This window comes from Urtica dioica, chromosome 6 (genome assembly GCF_054948205.1).
Source record: "Urtica dioica subsp. dioica isolate 48M chromosome 6, U.dioica_male_clone48M_v1_H2, whole genome shotgun sequence".
Lineage (NCBI taxonomy): Eukaryota > Viridiplantae > Streptophyta > Magnoliopsida > Rosales > Urticaceae > Urtica > Urtica dioica.
The window spans coordinates 42,124,768-42,137,588 of record NC_142761.1 but is presented as its reverse complement, the minus strand read 5'-3'; the positions used below and the strand labels follow the sequence as shown (position 1 = coordinate 42,137,588).

The window sequence follows — 12,821 nt, the reverse complement described above, 5'->3', positions numbered from 1 at the left end:
ATTACTACAATAGAAAAAAGAAACAACTCATACTTATATGTATTATGTTTTTTTTTTTATTTTGTGATGTAATATTTTAATTTATGTACTCTATTTTCAATTAATATATTATCATATTTGTGCAATTAATGATTTTTTTTTTGGGTTAAATTATTAATAATATCTATGTATTTGGACTAGTATGAACAAAATTAATGATGTTGGTCAAATTTGTAATTTATAAAAATAATAATGGGTTAAAACTCAATTATAAAAAATTATAGTGAGAGATGATATACTTAGAATATTCGTTAAAGAATATGTAAAATAGAGATGGAGTGCAGATAAAATATACTGTTCACTGATGTAAATATGTAAAATAGAGATGAAAAATAGAGATGGATCGTGGATGGTCTTATAAGCATAAATTAATATGGTAACGATAAGAAAATTAGATAAGAAAAAACGAATGGAGAGGATGGTACTTTCATTATTAAATTTTAATACATGATAAACTTATTATTTCGGTGAGAGAATAAATAAATAAATACGTATATCACTGTTTTTTTTTCCTTCTCGCAATTTTAACCATCATAATAAATAAACAGGAGACAAAGAATTTCAACCAACAAAATTGCAAAGCCAAAGCCGAATTGTAACCGAAGTACTTGTTGTATAGACGTAAAATGCAAGACTGTGCGGTTTGTTTGTTGGTTTAAAGATGTACACATTCCACCCATAACCTTCCTTAGCCTTCACGCAATACAATAAACATTGAAATCCTTCTTCTTCACATATTATCAGAATAAGGGAAAAAAAAAATACATCCAACATAGCCGTTGCTTCATCTCTCTCTCTCTCACAACATGAAAACCAACAACCCAACCATCACAACCACCATTAAAGATCTGCCCAACTCATATAATATACCCTTCTCATTGTTATATATAAAAAAGAAAGACTAAACACATTGTTGGAGCGAAGCGAAGTGATTCGGAGAAAAAAACGATGATGCAATCTGGGGTTCCTCATTGCCACATGTGCGGCGAGCAAGTGGGCGCCGAAGCCGACGGAGAGATCTACGTGGCGTGCCACGAATGCAATTTCCCGATTTGCAGGGACTGCGTCGAGTACGAGGGCAAGGAGGGCCGAAAAGTTTGCCTGCGTTGCGGCACGCCCTATGGCGGTATAGCCTCTCTTTCCACCAATGAATGATCACCTTTTTTTTTTTTAACTTTATTTTTGTATTGTGTAATTTGCGTATAGCGAAAACCGAAAAGCTAGAAGAAATGAAACCAGAAGACGCAAATGTCGCAATGACCTCTCAGCTCGATGAGCCGAAGGTAAGCTCGCGTTCGATGTTTCTTTCTTCCGATGATTCTAAGAAAGAAATAATTTTTTTTTTTATTTTTTTTATTTTATAGGATGTGGGACTTCATGCCAGGCATATCAGCAGTGTGTCCACAGTGGATAGTGGTAAGACATGTCTATTCACTTCTGTGATTAAAAAAAAAAAGAAAAACTTTCAATTGGTCTTGATGATGATCTTGATCTCGATCGGCTTTTCCCGTTCTTAAGAAATGAACGATGAGTACGGAAATCCGATATGGAAGAACAGGGTAGAGAGCTGGAAGGGCAAAAAGAACAACAAGAAGAAGAAAAAAGACGTTATCAAGGCCGAAAAGGGCGAAATTCAAATCCCGACCGAACAGCAAATGGAAGAAGGACAACAAATGTAAGTGATTTTTTTTTTACCGTTTTTTTAATTTTTTTAAAGGGTCCAGTAGCGCTATCTAACCATATGAAATGTTGGAATTTTGAAATAACCAACGTTCCGTTAATTTTTTGTAAATAGCCACACAAATCTATTTACGCTATAAAAATAACAAAAAATGCAAAGTAAATTTCTAGTAAATATGATTATTTATGGAATATTTCCAACAGTTTTTGGCTATTTACAAAAAATTTACAAAACGTTGGCTAAAATACAAACACTTATGTTTATGTGACTTATATCGCTAAATTTCCGTTGGCTAAAAAGAAAGCTCCCCCAATGATCACAACCATGCTTTCTTTTTTTTGCAAGTGTGAATGCTTGAGTTGAATTTTTATTTTATTTGTTTAATTAGGCCACCGGATTCGGCGCAGCCACTCTCGATGCTCATTCCACTTGCGAAGAGCAAGCTTGCGCCGTATAGGACTGTGATAATCATGAGATTGATTATCTTAATCCTGTTTTTCCATTACCGAGTGACTCACCCGGTCGACAGTGCTTTCGGTCTATGGATGACCTCTGTGATCTGCGAAATCTGGTTTGCCGTCTCGTGGGTTTTGGATCAGTTTCCCAAATGGTATCCAGTCAGTAGAGAGACTTACACCGACGTTCTAGCCGCAAGGTACATAGAAAAAGAAAAAAAATATATATATATACAACATAGCCATTAGAAATTAATTTATTAGCAAAATAGCCGAAGTTTCAAATTTTTAACAAAAGTTAAAGTGACACTATCAATAAAAATACTAACCCATGTATATAAGGAAAAAATTTACCGCAATCAAAAAATTTATCAACTAATGAAGAAAATTATTGACACTTTGTACTTGAACATTTTTGTAAATTTGAGGTATTTCACTATTTTTAGACAAACTTCGACTATTTTGAGATGAAAGGATGAGAGAGAGAGCTTATTGTGTAATTCTATGGCATCGTATCAGGTACGAGAGAGAGGGTGAGGTGTCGGGTCTCGCTGCCGTTGATTTCTTCGTGAGTACGGTCGATCCGTTGAAAGAACCGCCTTTAATCACCGCCAACACAGTTCTTTCGATCCTAGCCGTTGATTACCCGGTCGAGAAAGTCTCGTGCTATGTCTCCGACGACGGAGCCGCGATGCTGACCTTCGAGTCCATGGCTGAAACGGCAGATTTCGCGAGGAAGTGGGTCCCGTTCTGCAAGAAATTCTCGATCGAGCCGCGCGCTCCCGAGTTTTACTTCTCGCAGAAGATCGATTACTTGAAGGACAAGATACAGCCTTCTTTCGTGAAAGAGCGGCGAGCCATGAAAGTAAACGCGCCTGAAAAATCCAAATCCCTTCCATTATTTATTACACTTCTTTATTACTTGATTGCCAATGCTCAATCTCTTTCTTTTTTTTTCCTTTCTTTATTTTCCGTATCTTTAGAGAGATTATGAAGAGTTCAAAGTGCGAGTAAATGCCTTGGTCGCGAAAGCCCAAAAAACACCCGAAGAAGGTTGGACTATGCAAGACGGGACTCCTTGGCCCGGGAACAACTCACGCGATCATCCCGGCATGATTCAAGTAATTTTTTTTTTATTTTATTACTATTAACTTTTAGTTTAAGGAGTGTCAATAAATTTAAAGTCTTGAAACAATGTTTAATCTTGGTTTTCTTATCTTAAGGTTTTTCTTGGGAGCACCGGGGCTCATGACATCGAGGGAAATGAGCTTCCTCGACTTGTCTATGTCTCGAGAGAGAAGAGACCCGGATATCCGCATCACAAGAAAGCTGGCGCTGAAAACGCTTTGGTAAATTGAATCCACTTGGAACACGAGTTTAGACGCCGAAAAAAAGTAAAGACATTATCAAGACTTTCCTTGTGTTTCGTTCCACAGGTTAGAGTATCGGCGGTCCTCACGAATGCGCCGTTCATCCTCAACCTCGATTGCGATCACTACGTGAACAACAGCAAGGCGGTGAGAGAGGCAATGTGTTTCTTGATGGATCCTCAACTAGGCCCGAGCCTGTGCTACGTCCAGTTCCCTCAGAGGTTCGATGGGATCGATCGCAGCGATCGATACGCCAATCGCAACACCGTTTTCTTCGACGTAAGCTCCAACATCTGGTTTTATCATAAAGATTTTTTTTGGAATGTTCTAGCGGCGAATTGAAATTATAAAGTAGTCAATGTTTGTCCAAAATTAGTAAAATAGCCAATATTTGCAAAAATGTGCACGTACCAGGCAATAAATATTTTGACAATGATATGTTACTTATATAAAGGGGTCAAATATTTTTATTGACAGTGTCAATTGATTTAGACAACGTAACTTTGACTATTTTTCTAATCAATTGATTTGAAACAGCTATTTGTATAATAATAGCCACATTTACAGTTTGATATTGCTAAATAGCCGACGTTTCGTAAATCTTAGATAAATTGCCACTTCCATATATTTATAGACCTAAATCTTAGGTAAATAGCCACTTCCATTTATTAGGCCACGTCATCTTGTTATGACTATTTACATAAGATTTACGAAACGTTAGCTGTATATCAATTCCAAACGTTTTAATTGGCTATTTACCTAATTTTTTGTTTTTTTTTTCGGGTCTCGAAGAAAATGTCATGGTGTGTCGGTGATTGTAGGTTAATATGAGAGGTCTCGATGGTATTCAAGGACCAGTGTACGTGGGAACGGGTTGCGTATTCAACAGGCAAGCGCTTTACGGGTATAGCCCGCCTTCATTGCCCGCGCTGCCAAAATCTTCCTCGTCCTCTTGTTGTTGTTCGAAGAAAAAGCCCGCCAAAGACCCATCAGAGCTCTACCGAGACGCAAAGCGCGAAGAACTCGACGCCGCTATTTTTAACCTCAACGAGATCGACAGTAAGGCCTCTAAGTTTCAAAAGAAGTCCTAGAAGAACTAGATGTGTTGTTTTTTTTTTAAGATGTCTTCTTCTTCGTCTTCTTGTTGCAGATTATGATGAACACGAGAGGTCGATGCTGATCTCGCAGATGAGCTTCGAGAAAACGTTCGGATTGTCAACCGTATTTATCGAGTCCACTCTGATGGAGAACGGGGGAGTCGCCGAGACGACTCACTCGGCCATGCTTATCAAGGAGGCCATCCACGTCATCAGTTGCGGCTACGAAGAGAAGACCGAATGGGGAAGAGAAGTATATAACCCCAAAAACCTTATACTACTCTACTACTACTAATAATAGTAATGATAATAAAAATAACGTTAATACTATAACGTTTCTGTTTTGTTTGAAAGAGAGAGGCTGATAAGACAACGAAATCGGACCTAAATTAGAAGAAAAAGAAGAAAAAAAAAACTTAACAAGACATTTTTAAGAGTCCTTTTCTTTAACATATAAAATTTGATAGGAAATGAATAAAAAGACTAATAAAACAATGAAATCGGACCTGAATTAGACATAAAAAATAAAAATAAAGAAGAAGAGTAAATTTAATTTATTTAAAAAGACGGTCCTTTTTTTTAACTTATATAACTCATACACATTAAATTTTAAGCATAAGAATAAAAAGACTTATTTATTTATTTATTTTATTTGTATTTTTTATGGGAGAATCAAAGAGACTTCTACTCTTAAGTCTATTTTCTCATGTAAAGCTATGAGAGAAAAAGTTACAAAAATTAGGTTTAATTTATGAGTCCATTAGGAAAACATCTAACTTAAACGTTTGACATTGCTAAATAGCCAGCGTTTGATAAATTTTAGATAAATAGCTACTTTCATACGTAAATCATAGGTAAATAGTCACTTTCATATACCAAACGTTGACTATTTACCTAAAATTTACGTCTGAAAGTAGCTATTTACCTAATATTTACAAAATATTGGCTATTTAATAATGTCAAACATTTAAATTGACTATTTTCTTAATTTTTCTGTTAATTTATTATAATAATAATTTGTTGTTGAGATGAACAGATTGGTTGGATATACGGATCGGTGACAGAGGACATCCTGACGGGTTTCAAGATGCAATGTCGGGGTTGGAGGTCCGTGTACTGCATGCCGATGAGGGCGGCGTTCAAAGGGTCAGCCCCAATCAACCTCTCGGATAGGCTTCACCAAGTCCTGAGGTGGGCTTTGGGGTCGGTCGAGATTTTCTTCAGCAGACATTGCCCGCTCTGGTACGGCTTCGCGGGGGGGCGCCTGAGGCCCTTGCAACGACTCGCTTACATCAACACCATCGTTTACCCTTTCACCTCGTTTCCCCTCATCGCCTATTGCACTCTTCCCGCCATTTGCCTCCTCACCGGAAAATTCATCATCCCCACCGTACGTTTACTATTACTATTTACTCTACGTCTTCTCTTCTCTTCTTAGTTCTACTGCTTTGTGTCGAAATTGATTGACAATCAAGATTAATGATCATTGACATATGACCCTCGAGATAAATAATTTTTTTCTTACTCGTGCCACTTAATAATGCCATGATTGCACGAACAGTGGCGGAATCAGAATTTGAACTCATAAGGGGGGTATTTGATAGAGAAAAAAATCACGGGCATGCAAGAATTTTTTTAGGTGGCAAATACGAAAAAATTATATAATTTTAGGCTAGAAATAAAAATCAAAATAATGTAAATAGGGGTAAATGCAATTTTTTAAAGTTTAGAGGGCAAATACGTATTGTCATTATATTGTCACTCTGCAACAATTACTGTTTTTTCGTCTACCAAGTATATATCACAAGTTTTTATCTCAGTAACCAATTAGCGAATAGTTATTCGTTTTTTTTTTTAGCTATATGGGTTCTCACAGTCACTCTCTGAAGTTTGGAAAAATTGTTTTGCTACCCCCAATTTTTATCAGTTTTACATTTTAGCCTAAAATTATATGATTATTTTCGTACATGCCCACATATAAAAAAAAAAAAAAATCAAATTTGCCCCATAACCACAAATCCACATATCACAACTTTCATTCAAAAATTAATTGGCAATTATTCACTCATAACTTATAAACCTCGTTAGTATTAAAACTTCAACTTATTTTGTAGTACCCTATATACTAACGAGTGAGCGTATATGTGTATATAATAAACGGCCCATTAGGTATATAATCATATTTACAGTTTCACATTGTTATATAACCACTATTTCATAAATTTTAAGTAAATAACTACGTCCATGTATTTACACGTGTAAATTGACATAAATACGCAAACCAGGAATGATACATCATCTTTATGACTATTTACCTAAGATTTACGAAACGCTGACTATATAACAATTCCAAACGCTTTACCTGACTAGTTATTACCTAAATTTTTCTTTTGGTATAAATAAAATCAGTTGTCGAATTTGGCGAGCCTACTGTTCCTGTGCCTCTTCGTGTCCATCATCGTGACGAGCGTCCTCGAGCTTCGGTGGAGCGGCGTGACCATCGAGGAGTTCTGGCGCAACGAGCAGTTCTGGGTCATCGGAGGCGTCTCGGCCCACCTCTTCGCCGTCTTCCAAGGCTTCCTCAAAATGCTCGCCGGAATCGACACCAACTTCACAGTCACTTCCAAAGCCTCCGACGAGGAAGGAGACTTCTCCGAGCTCTACGTCATCAAGTGGACCACTCTCTTGATCCCTCCGACCACCCTTCTGGTCATCAACCTCGTCGGAGTCGTCGCTGGATTCTCCGACGCGCTCAACAAGGGCTACGAGGCTTGGGGACCGCTTTTCGGGAAAGTTTTTTTCGCTTTCTGGGTCATTCTTCATCTTTATCCTTTCCTCAAAGGGCTTATGGGGAGACAGAATAGGACTCCCACCATTGTTGTTCTCTGGTCTGTGCTCTTGGCGTCTGTGTTTTCGCTTGTTTGGGTTAAGGTCAACCCTTTTGTCGCTAAGGTTGACCCCAATACCATTGCGCAGAGTTGTATTTCCATAGACTGTTAGATTCGTTCATTCATTTAATTAGCTATAGGCTCTATAGTCTATAGTACTGAGGATGATGATAATATATTGTTGTTATCTAGCTATCATGTATTTTTTTTTTTTTTGGTGGTGTATGTGTACGAGAATGCTTTTGAGAGTGACATCAATGGAAAATGTTGTGCTTATAATCAGTTGTCAAATCAGTTTTGTTGTTTTTTTTTTTTTTTTGGAAGATGAAAATTTGTTGCCTAAAGTGGTGCCTAGAAATTCCAAGAAACGTTTCCTTTAAAAAAAAAAAAATTTAACCGCGAAATGTTCCTCGTACATTTTTCTATAATTTTTTTTTTTATTGAGATACAATTTTACCTCCTTCAAAAAAAAAAAAAAGATACAATTTTACCATTATTTTGAATGAAGTGGTAAAGCCCAGATAAAAAAATGTTAAAAAAAAAGATATATTTATATAATAAAAAATAAATGTTGCTATAAAATCAAAGCAATAAATAAAAAACTGTTTTAAACACTAATAACCGAAGAAGATAGGAGATTTAAAGAGAGGGAGAAATATGAAGAGTAAATTGTAGAGAAAATGGAAAGTAAATTAGAATGGGGATGATATTTTATTTCATCCATGCGTATATATTTATAGGTAATCTTGGACAATAAAGTTAAACTAAATTAATTGGTACAATACAATAATAGACCAAACCACAATTATTCTAAATTTGAAACAAAGTTTTTTTTTTTTGTGGAGAGGAGAAAAATTATCTAGATTTGAGTTTTGTTCCGGAAAATGAACAACTAAATTTGAGCTTACGAGTATCTAACTTCGATTATGTCACAGTCCATTGGAACCATATAGAATCCATGCTCTTTTCTATATAAAAAAGATACATTATGATACTTATTGACTATATTGGCACAATAACATTATTTTGTGACAAATGTTGTCACAAAATTAAGTGTTTAGAAATAATATTATCACAAAATGCTCACAATTGTTTCTTTATTTTTATTAAAAAGAAAATAAATTCTTTAAATTTTTTTCATGTATACGACCATTTCCTTGTTATTCCGGTATCATATTTTTTTTTCATTTTTTTCAACACATACAGATTATGCTTAAAATATATATATAAACGACACGAGATATTCCTGATAATTTACCGAAACTCTTCAAAAAGCTAGATCTCGCGTGTCTCGATATATTGGCGAGATTTTGAAACACTGTTACCGACCGTGGTGACATTGATATAGGGAAACTTGATAAAGCAAGCTTGATAAAGCATGTGATTTGAAAACCAAACCATGTTTTGGTTCCCTTAGGAAAACCAAGCATATCACCATGTAAAAAGTCCAAATTACCCTTAAATGAATTTTTTTTTCAAAATCAATCCTTCACTCACTCCAGTTGTCTTTTTCAATTCAGAAACCAAAACAAAAGAAAAAAAAACGTGCAGCCCACAGCCAAGCACGTTTCCCTTTCAAAAAAAAAAAGAAAAAAAGAAACCATCCTCAGAGCCACTCAGAGCCCTAGCCCGCAGCCGTCGTCGCCACTCAGCCGTCGTCGCCAGTCCAGCAATCTCGCGAACAACATAGCCCTCCAGCCGAGTCGCGAACCAGCCAAGCCACAGCCAAGCACGCCCATCTCCACGGTCGTCGCAAACCCCAACGCACGGCAAACCCGAAGATATATGGGTAAGTTTCGATCCCTAATTCGATGATATTTTGTAAGAGATTTGTTTGATTTCCTGAAAAAAAGAGTTTGAGTTCGTCATGTTGGATCCAGAAAAAAGTCCGAAATTGTTGTCTGTAATTTCGACGTTTATAGTTGTTATTTTGATTTCATTTCGAAGATTTCGATTCCCAGAAAAGATATCGTTTAAACTCAAATTTTTAACTTCTTAACAGGTTCAAACGTTAATATATGTTGTTTATTTGATGGTACTTGGGTGAACAAAGGTACAAAATGGGAATATACTAATGAATCGCGATTCGAACTCCGTGCACTCGCGAAAGACATATCTCGGGCGGAGCTATTAATCGCTATGTACGAAGCTTTTTGTGTCGACAAGTCGTTATACGATTTGAAACTTGAAGCTGCGTATGTTTGGGCTGGAAGACCAATGCCTCCTCTCATTTTGGCATCGGACGCTAGTGTGACGGCATTTATGTTAGAGAATTCTGGTCAATCCAAGCTGAGGATTTCCTTATGCGTAACCCCCGTGAAAAGAAACATTGTTGATGCAGCTCTTGATACAACTCCAAGCAGGGCAGTTTCACCAACCCCAAATTCTCAGGTAGCATGCTTAGGTATTAGCGTCGAGGTGAATGATTTTCAGGCGCCATGCGATGAAGAGGGTGATGAGGAAGGTAAGGATGGTGATGATGAGGAAGATGAAGATGGCGATGATGAGGAAGATTTTGATGCAAGCGGATTCTATTGTGAGGATAATCCGGTTATGAATGATAATGATATTCCCATGTCAGAGCCAGTATCGGCGACGCCTCATAAGAAGTCAAAATTATGGGATGCACATGTTTCAATTCCCGATTCGGAGGAAAATGTAAGTACGCCTTCATCCACTGCCAGTTCATCGGACATATGTGTTGGGCAAATTTTTGATAATAAGTTTGATTTGAAAACTAAAGTTGCCATGCTTGCAATGAGAAAGAGCTTTCAGTATAGGGTCTTCGAAACAAGCAGGAGTCGATGGGTAGTCAAGTGCAAAGCTGGTGATTGTACTTGGAAATTGAGAGGGAATAAACTACCAAACAGTGATATGTTCGAAGTGAGTGTGTATGTTTCTACACATACTTGTTCGATTGATGCCCCTGTTAGTGGCCAACTTCAAGCTGCACCATGGATTGTAGGACATGTTATCAAGCATAAGTATAGTCTTCAATCGACATCATATACACCAAGGAACATCATAGAAGATGTACGAAAGGAGTATGGGATAAATTTGAGTTACGAGAAGGCTTGGAGATGCAAGGAGACGGCAATTGGGTACATAAGGGGTACACTTGACGAGTCATACAAGCGGTTACCTGCTTACTTCTACGCATTAGAACAAAAAAATCCAGGTTCGGTTACTGACCTTGTTCTTGACTCCGGCAGTCGATTTCGGTACTGTTTTTGGGCCCTTGGAGCTTGTATACGGGGATTTGCATCATGTCGACCTGTGATATGTATCGATGGTAGTTTCTTGAAGACAAAGTACGGAGGGCAGATATTATCGGCGATTGCATTAGATGCAAATGACCAATTGTTTCCACTTGCATTTGCTGTTGTAGACACCGAAAATAATCACTCTTGGACCTACTTCCTTCGGAAACTGAGAGAGACCATCGGTTCCCCGCCAGATCTTTGTTTCATATCAGACAGGTACTTAATTTCGAAGATTTTAGTTTTGTTTCGACAATTTTGGAATGTTATTTCAGAGATTTTAGGTTTTCTGAGAAGTACATTTCGAATATTTTAGTTGATCTAATATTTATGTTTCAAACGCTTTGTTTTAGGCACGCGAGTATCCTTCATGCTATACCGGTTGTGTATCCAGAGTGTTATCACGGGATCTGCTACCAGCATCTAAGTATGAATGTTGCTCATGTGTTCAAAACCGATGTTTGTGGCCCAGAGATGTATGGCGCATGTTATGCTTGGAGAAAATCTGTTTTCCATGCTCAATTCGAGAAGCTAAGGCGTAAAGATCCAAACCTTGCTAAATATCTGGAAGACATTGGAATTGAAAGGTTTGCTCGGTCGTACTTTCCTGGAAAAAGGTAAGTTCACAAGCAGGTAGTACTTTATTTCGAAGATTTTGGTTTGTTTCTTAGATTTACAATGCGACTTCGAATATTTTAACAACAGGTACAATTTATTGACGAGTAACTACGCGGAAAGCTTCAACAAGAGGATAAAGGACGCTAGAACATTCCCAATTTGTAGCATGGTGGAATGCATTCGATTTACTCTTCAAGAATGGTTCTTCAAGCGAAGAGAAAAATCTGGAAATGCGAAGACCAAACTGAGTCCAAAATTTGATGAGGACTTACGACTTCAAGTTCAAAAGGGTCGCCATTTGCAATATTCGGGGGTTACGCAACATGAGTTCTTAGTACTTGATGGAGACGAGGATGGCACGGTAAACATGTTGACAAAAGAATGCACATGCGGGTTGTTTCAACTTCTTGGTCTCCCTTGCATGCATGCGACGTGTGTCGCAACAAAGCGTAACATCGATGTGTATTCATTGTGTCACCCTTTCTGTCGAGTAGAAAGTTGGAGAGCAGCCTACATGGATGCTGTGTACCCTTGTGGTCCTGAAAACGAGTGGAATGCTCCAGAAGAGCTGTTGAATATGGAGGTCAAGGTACCTGTTGCGAAAAACCCCGCCGGTCGGCCGAAGAAGAAGAGCAAAGGAGGACGGCGCAAGATCAAACGTTTGCCGTCTCAAGGTGAAGTCATTGTTGTTCAGCGCAAATGTAGTATTTGTGGAGGTAGAGGACATAATAGGAAGTCGTGTACTTTTCGTCAGTAGTATTGGATTTCAGACATTTAAGTTATTTTATGTGTTTGATTTCAGGGTTTTCAGCTAATTTTCAGACATTTCAGTTAGTTTATGTGATTAATTTCAGACATTTCATTTATTTTATGTGTTTGATTTCGGAGTTTTCAGCTAATTTTCAGACATTTCAGTTAGTTTATGTGATTAATTTCAGACATTTCATTTATTTTATGTGTTTGATTTCGGAGTTTTCAGTTAGTTTATTTGCTTGATTTCAGACATTTCAGTTATTTTATGTGTTTGATTTCAGAGTTTTCAGATAATTTTTATAATGGATTTAAGACATTTCAGTTATTTTATGTGTTTGATTTCGGAGTTTTCAGTTAATTTTTATAATGGATTTCAGACATTTCAGTTATTTTATGTGTTTGATTTCGGAGTTTTCAGTTATTTTATGTGCTTGATTTCAGACATTTCAGTTATTTTATGTGTTTGATTTCGGAGTTTTCAGTTAGTTTATTTGCTTGATTTCAGACATTTCAGTTACTTTATGTGTTTGATTTCGGAGTTTTCAGTTATTTTATGTGCTTGATTTCAGACATTTCAGTTATTTTATGTGTTTGATTTCAGAGTTTTCAGATAATTTTTATAATGGATTTCAGACATTTCAGTTATTTTATGTGTTTGAT

At 37.0% G+C, this 12,821-nt stretch overlaps 2 protein-coding genes across 2 annotated transcripts; both read left to right on the top strand.

Annotated features, from left to right (window-relative positions):
* The first annotated feature begins 838 nt into the window (after positions 1-838).
* IRX1 (cellulose synthase family protein) lies at positions 839-7,776 on the top strand. Its single transcript, XM_089616607.1, has 13 exons — positions 839-1,165; positions 1,246-1,322; positions 1,404-1,455; positions 1,558-1,714; positions 2,109-2,375; positions 2,695-3,040; positions 3,159-3,296; positions 3,399-3,524; positions 3,612-3,824; positions 4,367-4,604; positions 4,696-4,895; positions 5,679-6,032; positions 7,052-7,776. The coding sequence occupies exons 1-13, from the start codon at positions 988-990 to the stop codon at positions 7,640-7,642; spliced, it is 2,937 nt and encodes a 978-aa protein (XP_089472733.1). The 5' UTR covers positions 839-987; the 3' UTR covers positions 7,643-7,776.
* A 1,971-nt stretch (positions 7,777-9,747) lies between these two features.
* LOC149394309 (uncharacterized) lies at positions 9,748-12,165 on the top strand. The gene is made up of 3 exons (XM_089618308.1): positions 9,748-11,009; positions 11,144-11,407; positions 11,496-12,165. Exons 1-3 carry the CDS (start codon positions 9,748-9,750, stop codon positions 12,163-12,165), a joined length of 2,196 nt encoding a protein of 731 aa, XP_089474434.1.
* The last annotated feature ends 656 nt before the right edge of the window (positions 12,166-12,821 follow it).